The sequence below is a fragment of the Ovis canadensis genome, chromosome 13 (genome assembly GCF_042477335.2).
Source record: "Ovis canadensis isolate MfBH-ARS-UI-01 breed Bighorn chromosome 13, ARS-UI_OviCan_v2, whole genome shotgun sequence".
Lineage (NCBI taxonomy): Eukaryota > Metazoa > Chordata > Mammalia > Artiodactyla > Bovidae > Ovis > Ovis canadensis.
This window is the reverse complement of record NC_091257.1, coordinates 95,937,077-95,959,960: the sequence shown is the minus strand read 5'-3', so window position 1 is coordinate 95,959,960 and position 22,884 is coordinate 95,937,077. Positions and strand designations below refer to the sequence as shown.

At 46.1% G+C, this 22,884-nt stretch overlaps 1 protein-coding gene across 3 annotated transcripts in view; it reads right to left on the bottom strand.

Moving 5' to 3' along the window:
- TSHZ2 (teashirt zinc finger homeobox 2) overlaps positions 1-22,284 on the bottom strand; it is a 488,870-nt gene extending 466,586 nt beyond the window's left edge. For all 3 annotated transcript variants that reach the window (XM_069548839.1, XM_069548840.1, XM_069548838.1), the window contains exon 1: positions 21,299-22,284. In XM_069548839.1, coding sequence (XP_069404940.1) covers positions 21,299-21,338 — 40 coding nt within the window. In that variant the 5' untranslated portion in view covers positions 21,339-22,284. The remainder of the gene's footprint in view (positions 1-21,298) is intronic.
- Between the last annotated feature and the right edge of the window lie 600 nt (positions 22,285-22,884).

The following is a 22,884-nucleotide window of genomic DNA, read 5'->3' as shown; positions in this document are numbered from 1 at the left end:
CACAAACTCCAGGTCAGTCTCCCCATTACATCACTGTGAAAAAAAAGAAATTTATGAGGTTAAATTATACGGATGTTATATATTGGAACTGTTAGCCCATTCCCAAATGAGAATGTTGGCTGAAATAGCCAGATTCCCTGAGAGAAATTTCTTAAGGCCTTCTAGTATGGATGTTTTTATGGTAACTTTCCACAAAAAAGTGAAGACTTACTCATTCTTCGAAGATAACGAAATGAATAAAAAGAAAGATGTCTAACCAAAACACAAAGTCCAAATTCCAATAGAGAGGGCACCTAAAAGAGTTACGTATATTACTTTTCTCCAGAGATAATAATACGGAAGTTATTTTGTGGAACTTACTCATGATTTATTTGGTCTATTCCTCATCTAAGTGATTGGAAACACAGATGTTGACGCTATAACTTTGCTTCCAGTAAATAATTCCTCAAAGGACTCACATTTGTTTAACCTTAGTCACAAGATGATAAAACTTATTAAACATTTATGGAAGCAGCAACACAATTTTGTTGGTTTATGTCTTTGGCAAGTTTAGAAACTCATATCCCCAACTTTTCCACCTCCCTTTCACCTCTCTAAAAGAAAAATATCTCTGAGGAAGTTACTGTACCTGAGTTATGAAGTCCCCCCTCCCCCTTATTCCTCCACTTGCGGCTGCAGGCTGACAGTAACAGGAGGGCTGCCACGCTGATCTCAAAGAACAATAATTAACCCAAGGGGACAGCAGGCACGGTGTGCCACAGGGCCGACAGAGGAAGAATGAAGCCTCACCGGGGAACTGTTTTCTTAGGGTTGCGAGCCTGCTCCCGAGATAAGCAAGCATTCACATGTGTGACTTGCGTGCGTCCATCTGCTCACTCAGCAGTGTTCTCCAAGAACCTATTCCATTCAGTCCTGTGGACATAAATAACCTGGGCATCTAAATATCCCAGAGACGCCAGGAACCGCGAGCAAGGGTTTCCATCCATCCAGTCACTCACTCATTCAACAAAACACCTACTGTGCTTCAGCTGCAGCCAATGAAATCGTCCCCACGATTTGAGAGGTTCATCAGTTCCTGACATGACATAATGTGGACACGGAGATGGGAATCGCAACCTGTACAGAGCCTGCTCCCTGGTGTTTCTGCCACTCACAGCTTTCCTATTGAGAGCTGACTTTTCCTGGCAGGGACCGCCCAGGGTAACTACGGCTGTTTTCCTCTCACCTTGTGCTCTAACCCAGGGGGGCAGGGGCACTGCAGCACAGGCTACCCTGGGGAAATACTCCATGACACCGACCTCATGGTCACAGGGAGAATCCTGTGGAGCTTTGTGGTGGTTACATTAGCCGCTGAGCTGTAGCATGGATATACGCATGGATACATGGGCTTATTCTGGGCTCTTCTGGTGGCTCGGTGGTAAAGAATCCGCCTGCCAGTGGAGGAGAAGTGGGTTCAATCCCTGGGTGGGGAAGATCCCCTGGAGAAGGAAATCGCAACCCATTCCCCGACTCTAGTATTCTTGCCTGGGAAATCTCAAGGGCAGAGGAGCCTGGTGGGCTACAGTCCACGGGGTCACAAGAGTCAGACACGACTCAGGACGACAACATATGCATATACTATGTCCACAACAGACACAAAATTCACAAGTAATAAGGCTGCCTTACTCTTGCCCCCCAGACACACACACTAAAACCCACAACATATGAAACACACATCCACAACCCGTATAATGTACACAGATTTACAGCTCAGACTCACAGTAAAACATCCTCAGAGCATACACACAAGGAGTGATGTTCTAAGGATGATGCTGTTCTTGGCTGTGAAAAGCATCTGGTTCCACACAGACCTTCTAAATCCTGCCTTATTGATACATCCGTCCCCAGGACAGCCCAATATGCCTCAGTATGTGCTTGCTAAACTGCTTACACTGCAGTGTGACTGTCTGACATGTGAAACCGCAGGGCTGACTCCTGTCAATAACTCAATCATAACACAGACAAACAAAATCCTTGCCTGGCCCCACCCATGCGAGTTCAGTACCTCGTGGAGCTTCAGCATTAGTAAGGCAAGAGCCGTCCAGCTATGAAGCTTCATCATTATACACTCTGAGGACAAAGGCAATTTCTTTTAGGCTATTCATGCTTTTTTTTCCTCCCAACTTCTCTCCAGACCCTACCCCACCCCACTTCAAAGAGGCAAATGACAGTTTTCTTGACATACTAGGATTCAAGCCGTGTTGATGGCTGTCTCATTCATTATTAAGATTACTGACATATTTTATGTTCAGTTTACTTACTTTAAGGAGACATTTAGCAAACGCCTACTAGATGCAAATCAGCTAGCTAAATTTTTGGTTAGAGAATATATTCTTCGGTAAAGAATGTTCAAAATATGAAATATTAGCTGTTTAAATGACGTTTGTTTTTCTCAACTGATTATCTTGCTAAATGCAGCAAAATCCTCACAACTGTTAGTCTCTTCATAAATTGCTTGTGACAATGGTAAAAACTCCCGAGCACATTCATTACAGGGTTGTGTGTAAAACAGTGAAAACTTTAAAATATGCTAAATGTCTATTAACAAAGGAATGATAAATTGGTAAAATTGTACGTGCTTATGGCGCAATATTATAAAGCATTTTAAAAAAGAATTAGTTATATCGATTTTCTTAAATCTGTAACCTCTTTCTCTCTTTTTCCTACCTCCATACTTGCATACTTGGACAGAGACTCAAACATAAAGTAAAAAAAAAAAAAATTTAATATAGTGTGAAACTATCTATACATTTCAATAAATCTGAAAGAAAAAATTTATTTTTTAATTGAGAACTAAAAAAAATTTAATTAAAAGCAAACTTGTAGCTAATAAATTAAAAATGAAAACAAACAAACAAAACATTGTAAACATATAAAAAAGAAGAAGAATGCGCCTACCTACATATATGTGCAGGTGATAACTGATACTATAAGAAACAGAAGATGTACACACCAAATTCTTCATGGTGCAGAGGGGAAAGTAATAATAGTCGAAAAACACCTGTTATGCACCAAACATTGTTCTAAGTACTTATAATAATAAGTGCTAACTTTTTAAAACCTCGTAATGGTGAAGTAAGCACCTCCTTATATTTATTTTACAGGACTGAGGTGCAGAGATTTTAAGTTTGCTTTTCCAAGGGAACAACTGTATTTGTACAGTTTAATTCCCTTATATCTGAAATTTACTAATCAAGTGAAATACGCTCAGGTTATTGACAGCCCTTTCCTCTATTCCTACTGACTGATTATTCCCATCCAGGGTTCATAAAGAAAAGATTTACATTAAAGACAATAAAATAGGATGATAACTTCATTCCATTTCTCATTAAAATAACTTGAAATCAAATGGCGAGGCAGTTTGCCAAACTTTACATTTCTACAAAGGTTTGTTCCAAAATGTCATCCATATTAAAAAAAAAAAAAAAGAAACCACCAGTAACTAAAACAATCATTGATATTTTTTCAAGAATGATCCCCTCATGATTTCTGCTGTAAGCAACATTTTTCCCTCTGAGACCTGATCCCTAGATTTTCATGATCGTCTTTCCCCCCCCCCCCACATTATTCAGAGTACTCATTTAAATGTCACCTATAATTAAATACTTACAAGTAAAAAACACCTTTAGAGACCCTGACCATAAATATTACGAGGGACTCTAAAGGGAAATCTGTGAGGGCAGCTTTTCGTTTGCTAAAATAATGCGGTAGCGTCACTGCATGTGTTCCGTATTTTTGATGGCCAGGAAGAGTCATGGAGCCTACAAGAGATTTATGGGGAACAGATGAGCAGTGTCTGACTCCAGGACACATCCTCAAGGATGCTGCAGGAAGTGGCTGAGCACGGTTCCTTACTGAGCCACCCCAGATGGGCTGAGCTGGGGATGTTCACGTCTTCTCTTTTTTTAACTTCTGTTTAATAAAACAGAAACGGACTTATGAAAATGCTGTTGTGTAAAGCTCAAGAGGTTCTAAACTGTTTTGTTTGTCTTTTAATCTTTGTAGGCTCAACTTTTAAAAATGGTGTTTAGGTATTTAGGTAAGGATGATTCTTTCTCTCTGTATGTGTCATCTCTTTCTTTCCCCACAATTGACAGACTTCAGTCTTGAGGAACTGCTCGATTTTAGCTCATGCCCTTGGTCTGCCCGTCGGTATACTAGACTACGAATGTTTATGTAGGTGAGTCTTTGCTATTAAGCCTTAGATACTGTGAGAAGCAACAAAGTGTCGTGCCTGAGCACTTGGGTTCTGATAGGCAGACCTGGGTTTCAGCATCTTACTTAAAGCTTCTGTTATCTTCAAGTTACTTGAAATTTCCAGAACTTCATTTCCTTGCCTAGTCAATGGGCCAAAAATAATAATATCCAGCTCTCGGGATGATGTGTGGAGGGACTATCATGTAAACGGCTTGTATGTAGTCAATGCCAGGTAAATAGTAACCACTTGGTGCAGACTTTTGGTTTGTGCTATCCAAGTCAGTAAAGACTGGGCATGATATGATGACGCCCATGGGCTTCCCTGCTGGCTAAGTTGGTCAAGATTCCGCCTGCAATGCAAGAGACCCAGGTTCGATCCCTGGGTCAGGAAGAGCCTTTGGAGAAGGAAACAGCAACCCATGCCAGTATTCTCACCTGGGAAATCTCATGGACAGAGGAGCCTGGTGAGCTACAATCCATGGGGTCGCAAAGAGTCAGACATGACTTAGCGACCAGACCAAACCAATCCATGATAGATAGATAAACCAAACCTAGATAGAGAGAGAGAGAGAGAGATAGAAAGATAGATATGTATAAGCGTTTTCTTCATCGTTGCTGCCAGCATCATTTTTTTCACAATCACAGGCACAGATGCTAGATAGAAGGGGCTTGGAAGTCTGTTTACTGGGAAGAATCAGGAAAGGACAAAGGAAATGGATCAAGATAAAAAAGAGGTAATGCTGAAGAGGGGATGAGCATACACGAAAGATAACAAGAAAGTGAAGGAGGCTTCAAAGAATAAAACGAGGTTTCCTGTCCTTTCTGCCAAGAGCTCCCAGAATTTCAGACAGGATAATAAACGAAGAACTGGATCTAGGAGGTTCCTTTCGTTTCTTTCTTGCCTCTTGACTTGGTACCGGGGTGTCAGCCAGCTCCCAAGCAGATGGAGTCCTTGCTACATATGCTGTTGGACTGACTGTCTTTCTCCTTCTTGCCTGAGTTCTCTGGACTCTGATATTTTGTGTTGTGACCAGACAGACCAGCGCATAAATGGGCATGTTTCCCTGTGGAAATACATTTGGGGACATTGTTCTCACAATTTCTAAAAGTACAGGCCATTGTCAAGAGAAAGGAAGAGTGAAAAAGAGAGACTACTCATATTTTTTCCATTGACTAAAAGCCAAAAGTGAAAATGGACTCTAGAAATAATTATTAAGTGTATAAATGCTTTTGCATTTGCAATTGAGAGAGAGCGAGCGTGAAAGCAAAGGAGAACAAGGATGAGAAGGAGGAGGAGAGATCTTAGATATTTCCCCTATATCCTGTAGTTCAAAGCCTTAGTGGGTGCCTAAAATTGATTCATGGGCCTCAACTCCACCCTATGGGCTCAGAACCACTAGGCTCTGGTCTGGGAATCTGTAGGTTTGCATTTTAACACATTTTCCAAGTGAGGAGGATACTAAATAACAGTTGAGAACCACTGCTCTCTTCCAGATGCAAAACCAGAACATTATTCCCTGTCCTTCCATACTTGCAGTTTCCCGGGCCAGCAAACACTTTCCAGAGCTTTTCTCTGATATCCTGGGAGGGGAAGTTCCTTCTGATTTTTAAAGTTTTTGAAGTGCTCATGAGAGCCTCTGTTTTCTGGGCGTTTCTCTGACCTGAGCGTGACTTGGCAACTGCAGCTCGCAGCTGGTTTGTGAATCCCTGCCCTGCTCAGGCTCTGGGCGTCCGAGGCGTCCTCACAGTTAGCCATTCTGCCCCATCCTCATGGTCTGTGTGATACCCTCCCCTCAACAACCGCTTTCTCTATGATAATTCCCTCTTTCATTTACTGAAATAATTTTATCTAAAAATGAAAACTTATGTCAGTACAGTCAGTCACATTTGCCATAAGCGATGGTTATCGGACAATGAAAAATCCAAGTGTTAATATTTTATTATTCACTGTTGCTCACGATAGCCTCTGAATTTGTGGGATAAACAAATTGGAGAGAGGTGTTTAAGGCAGGCTAACACCAAAGGAGACTTTCTTCTTGATTGAATCAGAGGATTTGAACCAGTATTGAACAAGTGATACTGTTTTCACTTCTTGCCTTCCTGCTACTTAAAACTGTCTGTGTCCCCAGTGGTCCGACAGCACATAAGGGGGCAACTCTGGACGGGCTTCCCAGGTGGCACTAGCGGTAAAGAACTTGCCCGCCAATGCGGGAGCCACAGGGTCGATCCCTGGGTTGGGAAGATTCCCTGGAGGAGGGCCTAGCAACCCACTCCAGCATTCTTGCCTGCAGAATTCCATGGACAGAGGAGCCTGGCGGGCTATAGTCCATGGGGTTGCAAAGAGTTGGGCACTGAAGAGACTTAGCACGTACCAACATTAAGTGAAGGAGCACCTCGAATTTCTCATTCGTGTCAGAGAGTCGGACACGACTGAAGCAACTTGGCACTGGCTTTAAAACCTCGTAGAGATGGGCTTGCTTTCCTCGTGAGGCCATGGTGTACAGCGCGCTTCCACGCCTGGGCAGAGGAGGCGGCCGTTAGGGGTCTCCATTGCTGAGGAAACGGCAGCCCCCGTTCCCCTCTACTTTCCTGCTTCCCAGAGATGCACCTTTATTTATCTCCTTGGGCTTTTTCACTTTAATGCCTAATAATCACATCACCGTCATTCATTCTTTTCAACCATATTTATTGAGCACCAACTCTGCCAGGCTTTGTGGACACAAAGCAAATAAGATGTAAGATCCCCTCAAGGTCATAAGCTCAGAGTCATGGTGACGATTTTAGTAACTTATCATTCAACGAGCTCTCACTGCGTACAAGGCACGGTTCTGAGGGTTTTGCAAGTGTTAAGACTTCGCTCCTCCCAAGCACGCAAGTAGGAGTTTCCAATATCTCTACCAATCAGGAAATCGAGGCATGGGGACAATTACTAACTTGTTAATGCACTGACTTGGAGAAGAAAATGGCAATCCACTCCAGTACTCTTGCCTGGAAAATCCCATGGACAGAGGAGCCTGGTAGGCTACAGTCCATGGGGTCGCAAAGAGTCGGACACGACTGAGCGACTTCACTCACTCAATGCAGTGACTAGATGTCCTTGACCCTGTCCCATGTACCGCCACGTACTAAGCATGTTACCGGATTTATTTCAGTGAATCCTTGTAGAAACCCAGCGAGATCAGTCTTTCTAGTAGGTCTGTTTTGCAAATAAGGAAATTGAAAGTTTGGGAGGTAGAGGTACTTGAGCTGACACAGCAAGGAAATGCCTGACGGGAAGGAAATGGAAGCCCGACTGTCTGACCCCAGCGTGCACCCCGCTGCCCTCACCCCAGGGTGGAAGCCCCTCTGTCTGACCCCAGGGTGCACCCCGCTGCCCTCACCCCAGGGTGGAAGCCCCTCTGTCTGACCCCAGGGTGCACCCCGCTGCTCTGACACTGTATTGTCTGATGGGCTGGGGAGACGCAACTCCAAGACTGACTAGCCTCCCCCTGCACAGCCACGTCTAGAGTCAAGGCCGCGCCAAACAATTTCCTCTCTTCCCACCATGGCTCCGAAAACTGCAGACTGACACTTTTCAGTAAGAACCTTCTGTACAACTACAGGAAAGAAGCCAGAGAAAGAATTCAAGAGGATAAAAGGATAAATACGGTGACGTTTTCACGTGCAGTTCTCAGTATGCTCTTTTCCACTGACGCCCGCCTGCACTTTTCTGCACGTCTTGCCTATCTTTGGACCAAGTTTCCCATCTTCTCCCCCATCAGTCTGGTCCCTGTCATCACCAGGTTTTGACTAGATGGACAGGAGCCTCCAAAGGGGTCAATTTGCTGACAGCCTTTGTGTGCGTGGATGCTCAGTCGTCTCTGACCCTGCGATCCCAGTGACTAAAGCCCACCAGGCTCCTCGGTCCGTGGAATTCTCCCGGCACAGAATACTGGAGTGGGTAGCCATGCGCTTCTCCAGGGGGTCTTCCCGACCTGCGGACGGAGCCTGGGGCCTCCTGTATCGCAGGCGGACTCCTGGCTCAGTGCACAGGTTGCAGGCTCAGCGCACTGAGCCACCTGCGCTTGCAGCCTTGGGCGCTGAGAACTAATATGCCAGCAGCACAATCCTGTAAAGGCCTCAGTCAAACCCGTCTCTCGCTGTGCCCTCGCCCTCCGAGGCTTCCCATTCGGTTAGAACCTTGGCTTCGTTTGCGGCGTCTTGGTCCTCGAGCACCTCGGCGTCCGTCTAATTCCCCGGCTCCCTGTTCGCCCGCTTTCCCTCTGCTCCAGCCGCCCTGTCCCCTTGTCGCTCGGGCAGATTCTGCAGCAGCTCCAGCCCCCCGACCTCCCCACCCCTGCACCCAGCTTCCCCAGAGAATCACCCTGTGCTCTCTGCAACCTTCCTAGAACCCAGAGTCACAGCACCTGCACGGAGAGGAGGGGCCTCTGCTGACGGTCTTATCTAAGACAGCTCATCCTCCTGGGACACGGGACCCCTCACCCTCCGTTTTCTCTCTTGCACACCCCACTCCCTGACACAGGGTGACGGGCCTCTGCTTGCTTGTTTGGGACCCATCTGCCACACAAATATAAGCCTCAAGAAGGCAGGCCTTTTGTCAAATTTTGACTCGAGCCTCTGATTCCAGCACCTTCCACAGGACCTGGTACCCAACAGACCTTCAATGCATTGGTTAAATAAAGGTCCTAAGGCAGGCAGAAAAATTCCCTAGTACTTTTGGCTAACTCCAGGCTCTCTGTCCTAAGATATTCCTTAACAGGCACCAGCCAATCTCCCTTCTTTCTTCTGCCAAGCACTTATCTGCAGGTGACAATTAAAAAGTGAAGAAGGCGTTACCAGGAAACAGCCTATAGTCTTCTCCCATTAGCTTAACAACCCCTAAGCTCTGCTGCCTTGGGCCCGAGGGGATGAGCGCAGGGTTCCAGTGGGGGAGGGGGAGATGCCCAACCCTGGGAGGCTGCGAGCCCCTGGGTGATGCTGGCAGAGAACCACTGCACCTGGCAGCAGAGAGAGGAGAGAGAGAGAGAGACAGACAGACAGAGACAGAGAGACAGAGAGACAGAGAGAGACAGATAAGGCAGAGAGAGAGAGAGACAGACAGAGAGAGACAGAGAGACAGAGAGAGACAGAAAGGCAGAGAGAGAGAGAGAGACAGAGAGAGACAGAGAGACAGAGAGAGACAGAAAGGCAGAGAGAGAGAGAGAGACAGACAGAGAGAGACAGAGAGACAGAGAGAGACAGAAAGGCAGAGAGAGAGAGAGAGAGACAGAGAGAGAGAGACAGACAGACAGATAGAGAGAGACAGAGAGACAGAGAGAGAGACAGAAAGGCAGAGAGAGAGAGAAAGGCAGAGAGAGAGAGACAGACAGACAGACAGAGAGAGACAGAGAGACAGAGAGAGACAGAAAGGCAGAGAGAGAGAGAGAGAGACAGAGAGAGACAGAGAGACAGACAGATAGAGAGAGACAGAGAGACAGAGAGAGAGAGAAAGGCAGAGAGAGAGAGAGAGAGACAGACAGACAGAGAGAGACAGAGAGACAGAGAGAGACAGAAAGGCAGAGAGAGAGAGAGACAGACAGAGAGAGACAGAGAGACAGAGAGAGACAGAAAGGCAGAGAGAGAGAGAGAGAGACAGAGAGAGACAGAGAGACAGACAGATAGAGAGAGACAGAGAGACAGAGAGAGACAGAAAGGCAGAGAGAGAGAGAGAGAGGCGTCTGCAGTCTGAAAGGAGAATCCCTAGCCCCTTTGCCTCCCCCAGAGTCTGGACTTAAGGAGGAAGTCTGCCAATCCGTAGTAGCAGCAAGCACTCTCCATAAGATGAACAAACAGTATTTACTGAGAAAAAGGTGAATCACTGCTTGTCAAGTGAAGCCAGAGGATGTCATGATGAACAAAACACAAGCTTCTCAGTAAAATCGCCATCTTTTTGTCATTAGCATTTCCTACATTGATAAATATTCAAAGTGCCGCTATGATCATGATCGGTGCAGAGGTCAGCCAAAAAATTCTAGAGGAGTAAAAGAGATCCTTATACTCGAAATTAATTAATTAGTATACAAAGTAACATGCTAATTAAAGTATTTATTCATTTACTTATTTATAGCCTCATGTATTCATTCATCAGGAAATATTTATTTAGTGCCTAATAAATAGAAGGACTAATTCAAGTGCCTAGAAATCTCCCAGAATTCCTACAGAAAACAAAACATAAATCCATGTACGGAGAGGATGCCAGAGACTGCACGGGGGCCTCACTGGCATCACAGCGTCCGATCGCCACAACCACAGTGCAGGGTGAGCAACACCACATCCCCATCCGCCAGGTGGGGAGACCGAGGTTCAGCAAGGTTAAGGGACCCCCCTCCGAGCACACTGGGGGCCAGTCAAGTAGGGAGGAGCTCCAGCGGACCCCAGATCTGCTTAGGTTTCAATAGTGCTTATTCTTTCCATAGCCTGAGAGGTGCCACCCATCCTCAGACCTGTCAGTGCCTCCCTAAAGCCCAGGCATGTGTTTTTACCTTCAGGTGTCGCTTCTATCAGGCCTCCCTGGTGGCTCAGATGGTAGAGAATCTGCCTGCAATGCAGAAGACCTGAGTTCGATCCCTGGGTCGGGAAGGTGCCCTGGAGAAGGGAATGACTACCCACTCCAGTGTTCTGGCCCGGAGAATCCGGTGGACAGAGGAGCCTGGTATCGTTCTAAGCATCCTAGTCACCATCACTGAGGGGCCGAGTAAGTACTGAATGGATGAACACATCAAAGTCCACCACCACCTTTGAAATATACACAAGTACCTCTGTTCTCCCTGGAGAAGGAAATGGCAATCCACTCCAGTATTCTTGCCTGGAGAATCCCATGGACAGAGAAGCCTAGTAGGTTACAGTCCACGGGGTCGCAAAGAGTCGGACACGACTGAGCGACTCCACCACCTTCACCACCACCACCTCTGTTCTACTAAAAACCCAGTCAGACGGCATCACTCCACTGCTTGAACCCTGCAGGGACTCACTGGGAAAGACCCTGATGCTGGGAAAGATTGAAGGCAGGAGGAGAAGGGGAAGACAGAGGATGAGACGGTTGGATGGCATCACCGACACAAGGGGGTTTGAGCAAACTCCAGGAGATGATGAAGGACAGGGGAGCCTGGTGCGCTGCAGTCCATGGGGTCGCAAAGAGCTGGGCACGACGCGGCGGCTGAGCAAGGACGACAGGGAGCCATCACACTTAGATTCGGATCTAGGAGGGCCAGTCCTGCCTCTCTCCCCTCCTCCTCTCCTGCCTCTCTCCCGTCTTCATCTGCTCCAGACACAGCGGCCTCCTACGTATTCCTCAGGCATACGAGATATTTCCGACCTCGGGTGTTTACTGCCTCATCTGCCTGAAGGGCTTCTCCCAGATCTGTACGCGGCTAGTTCCTCACGGTCTGATCAACTGTCACCACCCAACCACTTTCCACAAAATAGCAACTCTCTATCCCTCTCTAGTCCACTCATTCCAATTTAGTTTTTCTTTTTTTCTTTGAATTGCCATTAGGATTATTCAATACTATATATTTATTTGTTCATTAGCTTTTTTGGCCTCACCCCCAAGAATATTTGCTGGGATTTTCCCTACTTCAGTATTCTGGTGCCAGGATCAATGCCTGGCACATAGTAGGTGAACAGGCAGCTGCTGTGGGGTGAATGAACGCGTGAACCCAAGTATACACACACGAAGAGGAAGAGCCGGCTTCGTGAACTGCGGATGGTCCTCAGATTCCAGCTGGGGCGGCCACAGAGGGCAACATCCTCTGTCAGCGTTCTCAGGATCCGCCCCACCACCAGGTTTGGACATCACCACAGATGCCCCGGAAGAACGGGAACTGAGGGTCCTTCGCTGGCAAATTATTGTGGCTCTTCCAGGTAAAGTACCACAGCGGATCAAGTGCCTGGGTCTTGGAAGCGGAGAGTTTCAGACCAACTCGGCCACTGCATGGCGGTGGATGAATTGCTCTACAGGCTACTCAGATCCCACTCAGGAAATAAAGATACTGTTCTAGCATCTAACTCATAGGAATGTTCTAGGACTCCGCTCAAGGGTTCCCACCTCACGCAGGTCTCTGACCACCCACATGAATGTTGCCCCATCCTGTTCTTTTATAAAATGTGGTCACTGTAGAGCTTTCTTCTATGTGAAAGTTATCTTTTCTCTTTGTTAAATTCCTTGCATATTCTTTGCCTTCCCCCAACTGGAAGGTAAGATCCCCAGGGATCATCCCCATCCTAATACCCCTGAGGATCCCAGTGGCCAGAACAGGGCCGGGCACACAGTAAGAACTCGGAAAATAACTGTGGCTTGAAGGAATGACTGTAAACTTCATGAAACGCCTGGTAAAATGCTTGGTATATAAAAAACACTTAGGTAGGGACAAATATCATCATTACAGGTGTTATATTTGCTGTTGCTAGGGCTATGATTACTATTCCTTGGGATATATATATATACATATATATATATTTTTTTTTTTTTTTGAGCTGGGACAGGGTTCCAACCTGTTCAGCATGACTCTTTCTCAGAAAAGGCTAAACCACTACTGAGTGATTATACTCCAGTTTTAAAACTCAAAAGGCACCCACGTCTGATTTCTTCTGGGCCCTGAGCCTCTGGTCCCATGACAGCTGGCAGGTTGCTCGTGTCCCTTCTGGTACATATTTCTCATGGTCTGTATTTTGGGACAAAGATACAGCGACTCTGTTAGGTGTGGCCCCAAGCAGTTTTGATGCATTTGTATCATCCTTTCCAAAATCCTGAGTCTTAAGAAGAACTATGATTCCACTTCATGGATCACAGCCCTGTTGCGGCAACTCAACGAAGCTGTGAGCCGTGCCGCCTAGGGCCACCCAAGACGGACGGGTCATGGTGGAGAGTTCTGACAAAACGTGGTCCACTGGAGAAGGGAATGGCAAGCCACTCCAGTATTCTTGCCCCGAGAGCCCCAGGAACAGTATGAAAAGGCAAAAACCCGCGACACCGGAAGACGAACACCCTCGGGTTAGAAGGTGTCCTGTATGCCACTGGGAAAGAGTGGAGGTTCTCAGCTCGACTCGCAGGATGAAACACTTGGGGAGATCTGAGCAACTGGTCCAAACATAAACCTCCAACAAAGAAGCCTTAAGGATTTGAACTTGGGTTAGTCTGACTCCTGACTCACACTCTTATTCTCTAGAGTAAGGTTTATCTCTGAGCTGGCCCAGGGCCCCTTAACTAGGGTGGGGGAGCGGTAACCAGAACCCAGGTCATTTCCTTCTCTTCCACAGCCCTTGCACAGCCTACGCCTAATCCCAAGGGAGAAAACAAGAGGATGGGCACAGCCACATACCCAACTTTCTAATACAGGAGAAAAGCTAAAGGCAGCTCTGATATAAAATGTGCTTACATAGCTTTTCATTTCGGCTTTTTTTTTTTTTTTCTGTACAAAGTGGTACTGAACACAGAATAGATTTAACTCTTCTCTACAGCATCATCTTGGCCCAGAAGCGATTTGTATCTCCCTGGGGTTAAAAGAGAGAGGCTTCTAAATACATAGAAAAATCTAAGCATCTGATAAATGGAAGTGATTTAAAGTCAGCCCCCTTGCAGTTTATATAGAAATATGTACATGCGGCTGCTTCTGCTCATACAAATCTCCCCTATGGAATACCTTGACCTTCTGTCTTCTTTTCGAATCTCCCACGTCACCAACAGCCAGATCTCATGGATTTTTTTCATGACACAGTAAAACATTTCAGGAGGTTTCCTCCAGACCCATTACAGACAGTATGGCCACCGCCAACTCTGTTTTCGTCTCATTCTGCCCCTCGTAGCTGTTTTCATTCCAAACAATAACTGTGTTCTGCCCACCTTAATACCCGAACTGTATAATTTCCATAGAAATGACTTGGATGTAGCTTGAAGGAGAAAGCTCAGAGGTGATTTCAGAGTATTCACTCAGCTCTGAAAGCACTCAACTAATTAAGACCAGGGATAGTTAATTTTTGTACTGAAACTGCAGAATGCTGGCTTTAAAAAAAAAAAAATCCACCTTACCATCTAGCAGCTTTACAGAAACACACGGTTTTTCCTTCAGCATAAATGGACACTACGGCTTTTCAATTAAATTAGTCTTTGGAGAGACATGCAAAAGAGCTAAAAAGCTCCTTAAAAATCTTTCCTGCTTCACTGCTCCTCCTGTGCCGGGGGAGATGTGTAGTTACGATGCAATGCTATTTTCTTCTTATCCTGCCGAAACAAAGTTTTCAATCTTGAACCCTGAACTGGCTATGTTATAGAGCTCCTGGAGGCTTTGCTTTTAGTTTTCAAGCCCACATTTGGTTTTCTAAAACTATTTTAAGAAAGGGGGTGTCCATTACAATGTCCTATATCTTTGTACTTCCAGAGAGAGCTTTGTTAGACCCTGTTTCAGGTTGGGTAGTAGGTAGAGGGATCCTGAAACTATTTTCTAAATTAACACAAATGGAAAGGAAACTCTTATTTAGATGAGCAAAATTCAGGACAAATCCTTTCCAACAGGATCCAGGTATTTTTTGCCCCATGTAATTTCTCTAAGCTCATTGTCTCTAAAACTTTTGCGCTGTGCATTCCCAGTTGTTAAGCATAGCTAAATAATACTGATATATTAATAACAGGATTAGCTAGCCATGCATCCTGAATTTTAATTTCTCTCTCTCTTTTTTTTTTTAGCGTTTTCAGCATCACTTTGGCGTCGCCACATGTGTGGGAATGCCCACGGGGACACGTTTCTCCTCGGAGGGAAAGCAGAAGGCTGGGGCGGCAGCTGGCAACCCCACGTGGCCGCTTCAGCAACCTTCGACCCCTCCAAAGTATTTACTCATTTCATCCACGGAGTTTGCTTTGGAAACAAACACATCAGCAACCCCCACCTGCATCTCACATTTCTCCTCTGCCAGGTCACGTATGTATATTTATATATAATATCTTCTTCGGAAAGGACCAGAGTCCAATAGTCACCCTCTGACAAAACAAGTAACGCAAACACGGCCATGCTGCTGAGGATAAGTCCAGACGCAACTACGACCTGCACACGCGTCCTCTGACTCCGCAGACAGAGTCCAGAAGCACATTTGGGCTCTAAAGTCTCTCATTTTTATTCTCATTTCTTAAAGACCCAGAATATCTTGAAATCAACTTCTACATGCTAAACATATCCCTTCTCCTGGAAAGGAAAAAAAGCAGTTCCTAAAACAAGTGATTGACACGTCAGTAGCAGGGAAAAAAAATGATAAATCCAGTGAAAACAGTGTGGTATATAGGGGCCTGTGATGATAGAGTGTGTTTTCCCCCCTGCAACATCCAGGTAATCAGGCAGTCTCAACAAGCTTTTTCTTATGTGGTTAGAATGACTAAGCTCATTCATAACCATAGAGCTGCTTGCCAAAGGTCACCCTAAGGAACAGGAGAATGTCTAACTTTCACTGGAACTTAGGAAACTTAAAATAATTATAAAAATACACATTGTTCCAAATTACTGAAAAATAATATATTTAAAAAAAACCTCTTCCAGGGTGAAGAGGTTCGAGGAAGGGAGAAGGATGAGATCTCTGATAACAGATTAGAGAGAAGACGACATTCTGTATTTACCCCAACATTAGAAAATGAAAACAAATTTCTCCCAAAGGAATAAAAATACAGCAACGTTCTGAACTTGCAAAGCAACAGAATTATTGTGTTCCGAGCTTCTTTTAATACCACTGCGATTTTTTTTTATAAAAGTCGCTCAATTTGATTGTAATTAAATATGTAATGAAAAAGCACTGCTTCAGGGAAGCGATGCAAGACACTCTCTGTTAGTTTAATGCATTTCCAACTGACTTTGCATCAAACGAAAATGATACTCTGTGTATGCCTGGTCTTAATATAGAATTTGTTAGGCAGTTTTGTGTGTTTTAAAGGGGACTTGGGTGGACACAGACATTGCCTTTGAAATAGGGGCTGAGTCTTCCTAGACCATGACATACCTAAATAAAATTGATGGTACAAATCCAGTGATGGGAAGGAAGCACCACTCTGGACATTTAACTCATGTCAGCTAATTACGGACCCAGCATAAACATGAACAGGGCCTAGGTTTTCCTCCTGGCCGATTTCCCTAAGCTCAGCTGCAGTGATGAGCAGAAGTGCCTCGTTTCAATGGCCTTAAATAATGCCAGGCTCAGTGCCCCTTTAAAACCTGCTCAATCGAGAGTACAACTCCCAAGATAAATAGATCAACCCAGGTATTATCCAGTTGGGGAAATTCTGTCAAATGAGTGAGAAGTCAGCTGGGATGAAATGAAAGCATAAGCCTCCGTTGGAGAAGGTGACAAAAGGCAAGATGCTTCTAGGGACAGAACTGCTAAAGACGCCTAGGAGGTATTTGTTGGGCGTGAAGGTTTCCTGAACACTAGCAACAGAGTCGAGGATACTGGGAGAAAAATAAATGTAAGATGAAAAATAAACGCACAGTGTTTCTGAGGGATGCGTCTACCCTCCTCAGAAGTGGGCTCTGATTTTCAACCCCCAAAAGCCAGGAGGAGATTTTTCTTGTCCAGAAGTTTCTCACGCCCCCTCCTTACCTGGCTTCCACTAAGCTCCCTGTCACCTGCAATCTGCTGATGAGGGTCAATGTATTGTCCTGATATGGCAGATTAAAAATGAAATCAATAAATGCCTAAAACAAATGGGCTTTTGAGCTGTCCCGTTCAATCTGAGTCTTTAAGGGTGAGGTGAGAGGAGGGAGAAGGGGCTCAGAGGGCAGGGGGAGAAGGACCAGTGAAACCATCCATTTCCACCCAAAACACTGTGTGGACAGTGTGATTTCAAGGTACCTTTCTTTTTTCAGGGATCTGCCTTAAATCAACAAGAATAGTCTGAACAGTTCACGTTGCTGAGCACCTTTAGGGGTGGCAGTATGTATGTATTTTTTTGTTTTCCATTCATCTGTTAAACATCATACTGCTTGGGTAAGTGAAAGGGTCTCTAGCATGCATATTTAAACCTTCAAGATGTGAACTTGTCTTTCTGAACTACGCTAAAGCAAAGTGAGAGTGCCAGGGTGGGGACTCCACCCTGTTTCCAGTTCTCTTGAACCTCATGCCACTTGCCAGACTTCATCCTGAGCTGTCTGCCTATTGCTGAGACCTTGCCAGCTAATCTAGGCATTGCCATCATGAGTCTGAAAAAGAGATGGCTCAGGTCATCTCAGCCCTCCTCTGCAGCATTCCAAACTGTCCCTGCTGAATATGCTTCCCATGTAAATAACCTGTGCTATTAAGGTGCAAATTGCAACTTTTAAGTAATGATTGCTAATAGTCTAATGTTTGCTGCCACACAAGGACATTCATGAAAACAAAATCTGCATTATTCATCTCCATATTAAATAAACAAAATAAATTGAGAGAGCTGTTCTTTCCTGCAAGACTTTCCTGAGATCTAGATTACCAGATAGCTTCTGAGAGCCAGCAAAGAGAAAACATTTCGTCTCTTCCGATAGACAGAAGCCTGTAATTTATATTTACGTTAGACATTCATACATATATGATTTCCAAAGATGTTGCTTCCTATTGGAATTGGCTGGCATTATATAAAAACAAGAGTTCAGATGGTGAAGCAAAATATGCTGCACATGTGCGTCCAGAGGCTGCGATGGATTGTAGGAAATAGAAGGGTTAGGGTGCAAGTCTACACTGTTAAATTTTTAACGACTCTGCGTCCTGCAAAATACAAACAAATCAAAACACCGCCCTGTTTTATTTTACCTTTCTGCCATCTTCCCTGTCTTCCCTGCAATGGATAGGGGGGAAAGATGCTGGTACAGAATCCTGTAATATTTTCAGGTTAAAAAGTAGATACATTTTAGTGGCGAATGAAATATATATCAAAGGAAGCGAACACACACACACACACACACACACACGTACGCAAACCCCTGGGGCACTGCAGGCTGCTTTCTAAACTTTCTTCCTTGCCCGAAGTTATAGTGTGGTGGAAGAGCGTGGCGTTAGAAAGCCAGGAAGAATGACATTTCGAAGGGAAATGTTCTGACTTAGCTGTTTCCTTAAAGAGAGCTGCCTACCTCACAGCCCTTCCCTTAAAGGAGGGAGGAACATAACCAGTAAAGGCTAACATTCCCCATCACTTGTAATATCATCTCCCTCATTCTATCCACATACCTGCTTTATTAGAAAGTTCCGTAAATGATTCCTTGAAATGTGGAACTTAAAACTAATAATGCAAGGGAATCAAACTGCCTCCAACAGTTCTTGGGAAAGAGCCTCCGTTCTGATTCACTCACAGGCTTTTTCTATCTTACATTATTCATTAATCAAGCTAGAAATCGAGCTTTCAACATCAGCCCATGGGAATAATTACTTACAGTTGTGTATCTTGTTTAATTTTAAGCAGTAATAAACGTTAGCATGGCCACAGTTCTGGAGCCCACCTTGTTCTTCTCCCCGAATCTTAACTGGCAAAAGAATCTCAAAGCAGCTGACTTTACATGGGAATAACCACTTTAGCTAAAACAGAGCATAGAATCGGTGACTTCAGAGGAAAGAAGTATTACGTGGGAAAATATCCGCTTCAGTAATATGTGAGTAAATAATACCGTAAGAGGGGCCGCATTGTGTACAAAATGAATTATTCCCTTTCAGCTTGACAAGGATTTCCACTTCTTCCAGTGAAAATAATAAAAGCCAAGAAAACAAACACATAAAGACGCTAGGAATACAATATGCCAGGAAACTGAAACTACAGTCAGAACTTTCTAACTCACACACGACAGTAAACAGATAAACGAACGCCAACAGATACCAGCTTAATGAAAAGGATCTAATTTAAATAATGTGATACAGCTTTATGTTATACACACCTGAATCCTCATTGATCAGAGGACAGTTATAATCAAAGCAGTGCAATTCTGAGCAATGCACTTTTTGTAATGAGCTTACCAAAGGAGACATGTCCAGTCATTCTGGTAATTTAAATTACTGCCTAATTGTTGATGGCCTTTACCGGAACAACAGGGGGAAAAAAAAAAAGACACTTTTCAGGGCAGTATCACTTCTTGCTGGAATGTTGCCCGGGGTTCTCTTGTGGGACAACACTAAGGACTTTATCTCTAATAATCTAGCTATACTTAAACTTATGTTGCTAGACCTAGATGAAGCAAGCTTACTCTTCCTGAGCCTCAAAGGCCAGGGCATACCCCAAAGCTGTTCAGATTGCAAAGGGATCTAAGTTTTAAAAAATAAGTGAGTTAAATGTAGAAAAGGACGGGGGTAGGAGGAAGAAACTGTTCGAAAAAGAGGTAGCTAGAGTTGGAAAAAGAACACCTCATTGACTAAGCAAGTTCTAAATATATACGGTACTAAAATACCTAAATTATTTTGCTCTTAGAGAAACAACTGGAAAATAAATGAATCAAAGCTTTATAAATGATATTTCCCCATGCAATTTGAACCAACCCATACGCAGTTTCAGAAGCAATTCTGCGCTCAAAAGGGAAGATAATTGTGGATATCTCCAAGCACATGTCCTGCCATTCTTGGCTGGAATCAGGCCATGATGGAAGATGAGCTTGGTGGTCCAGCATGTTCAGACACAAACACCCACTTTGCCCAGATTTGTGACTAACTTTGGATTTGTTCTGAGGGAGGCTCTGCAAAGTTTATGCAAGTGTTCCACTGAACTTCTCCCTAATGTTTCGCTCCAGTTGGAACAGAAGGAAATATTGGGGGGGGGGGGTCTGCAGAAGACCAGCCTTCACTGATGCTGCCTTAAAGCTTGAGGGTAAAGACAGAAAGAAGGAGAGGAAAAAACTTAAGCTCTTTGCTAATGCCTGATTCAACTGAAGGATACAAAGAAATAAAAACGCCCACATTAAAAGCCAAACAAGATAATAATTGTGCATGTCTGGCTCTCAATCTAGAGGGCAAGGCTTGCGTCACTGGCACTCTGAGTTACCATGGTGAGTGATTTATTGATATATATCAAGAATGAATAGATCAAAGGCAGTGAGATGACAGGTGATCAATCAAATGTCAAATCAAAACTAGCAATCAAGTGGAAAGCTGATTTTTCAGTGGGTGGGTCTGGCAGGAGAAAAATGAACTTTCATATTACACTTCCGAGAAACAAAACCCCAGCATACTATTAAAAAAGCAATTAAGCAACCCAAAAGGAAGAAAAAAATGCTTTACAAGCTCTAATGTCCTGATCCATTAACCTGTTCCTCTCTCTCTTTTTTTTGGGGGGGGGGGAGGAGGGGGTGGTAAGAATTCAAATGGGATAGTTCCCACCGCACAAATCAATTTAGAAAGTTTGCAGCTCACTCCGTGCAAAGAAAATCCAGAGCTGTTTCAATGTTCGAGGGGCATTCCCCCCCAACCCCCACCTTTTTTTTTTTTTTTTTAAGAGAAGGGAGAGTGTTGATTAGATTTCCAAAGGAGGCTCCTCTTAGAAAACAGATTCAAAGGTTCCTTTCCTGGGGTGGTTTTTTACACCTTGGCAATCAAAGCTGAACTCCCATGCCTTGCCCCAGAGCCAGCCCTGCAGCCCTAGGCTGGGGCACGGCTCAAAGTTCAGCGCCCCAAACCCCCCTCGAGAGGAAACGCCGGCCCCGGAGGCCAGAAGCCACTGGCAGCGACCCCCCGGAGGGGGGCGGGGGCGGCAGGACTGCTCCCCGCTGCGAACCCCAAAAGCTCAGCGCAACTTTGGCCCGAGAGGCAAGAAGCAGACTGGGAGAAAGTTAGGGGTGGGGTAGAGGGTGGAGGGAAAAAAAGTTTAAGGAGGAAAGGCTTGGTGGGATAGCTTGCCCCCACCCCCCAACCGGAGCCTGGAAAGGGGAGGATAGGGGAGGCTGGAGAAGGCGAGCGAGGACGGGGTTATTCGCGGGGCGGAGGGGGGCACCCGGAGCTGACTCCCCCGAAAGGCAAGCGAGGGGGTGGCGTCGCGGGGCGCCCGGGCGAGGAGCTGGCGCCCCGGGCCGGCGGGCCGGGCCGCCCCGCGCGGAGCCGGGTCTCTTACCTGCCGCCCGCTTGGGTGCCTGCTGCTTCCTCCTTGGCATCGCTCTAGTTCGCTCCAGTCCCACTTCTGGCGCCCCAGCCCCGAGCCGCCGCGCGCGGGGGCCCGCTGTCTCGCTCGCCTCTCCGGGTCTCCTCCGCCTCCTGCCCGGTGGCTCCCAGGGCGTCGCTCGGCCTCTGTCCCCCTGTCCCTGCAACTCCTCCACCGGGGGCCGGAGACCCCCCTCTCTGGGTGGCAGGCAAGACACGGGTGGCTGTGCCGGCTGGTGTGAAGTGGAGGTTGGTTCTGCCTTGCTTGTTTGTTTGTTTGGTTTTGGATTTTTTGTTTTTTCTCCTCTCTCTTTTTGTTTTTGCTTTTTGGAATTTTTTTTTTTTTGGTTTGGTTTTTTGTTTTTTTTTTTGGTGACTGTTGAGACACTTGATTTCTTTATTAAACATCCAAGAGCGGGTTCGGATGGAAGGGACGAGGGACGCACACGCGCGCGTAAAGATAAGGAAAAAAAACCAAAACAAAACAACAACACACAAACAATCCTGGGAAGGTAGTGGGTTCCTCTTTCGCTCCTTCCTTCTCCTGGCCTCCTGCACCTCCACCTCCTCGTCTTCCTCTTCCTCGCCGGGCTCGATGGCGGATTCGCGCCGGGGGCAGAGAGATCTCTCACTGTCGGTTTGTGGCTGCTGTCAGATCCCCGTCTCTGAGTGATATGCGAGAGGACAGGAGCGGGTTTGGGAAAGACAGAAAATCTGGAATTCACTCGCACACACTCACACACGCACACTCACACACACACACACTCACACACGCACTCTCGCTCCCTCTCACTCACACACACACACTCACACCCCCCACAGATGCACACACACACACCACGCGCACGCACACACACACACACACACTCTCACACACACACAAGACAGGGCGAGGCGATGCCAGCAAACATCGATCCCGCTGAACAAACTGAACATTAACAAACTCCTCCTCCTCTCCCCGCGACCTGATGACAGGGAGAAATTTACTCCCCAGCCGCAGAGCGCCAGGCAGAGGGAGTCTATTAAAGGGACAGTGTCCCGCCGGGAGCGGGGCGGGGCGGGGACCCCGGCGTGCCGCCCGCCCTGCCTTGCGCCCCGCTCGCTGGCGCTGCGACGCGCCCCCCGGGCCGCGGGGACGCCCCTCGGGGGAGCGCTGCGAAAGGACGCGCTGGGGGCAGGGGGATGGAAGGAGGAGCCCCGGGCGCCAGGTAAGCTCCACCTACAGGGACGGAAACAGGACCCTGAACACAGGATGAGGAGGGCAGGACTGCGCTTCCCTTTGGGAGGAGGGATGGCCACCATCCTCTGCTGCCTCCTAAGCTGACCCAGGGATGTCCTCGCCACCCCCTTGCAGTGAACGCCTCTGCTTCTCCCACCTTCCTGCTAGTTTCTGGATGGTTATAAAAGCAAGAATCTCCTGCTGTCTCCTTGATAGTTTAATCACATAGTCCTCTCTTTGTTTTATTTAAATAACATGTTTATTGAGCACCTACTATGTGCCTCTCTTCTGGAAACACGTCATAGAGAAAGGGAAGCTCATGCCCCCCCCACCCCCAGTGT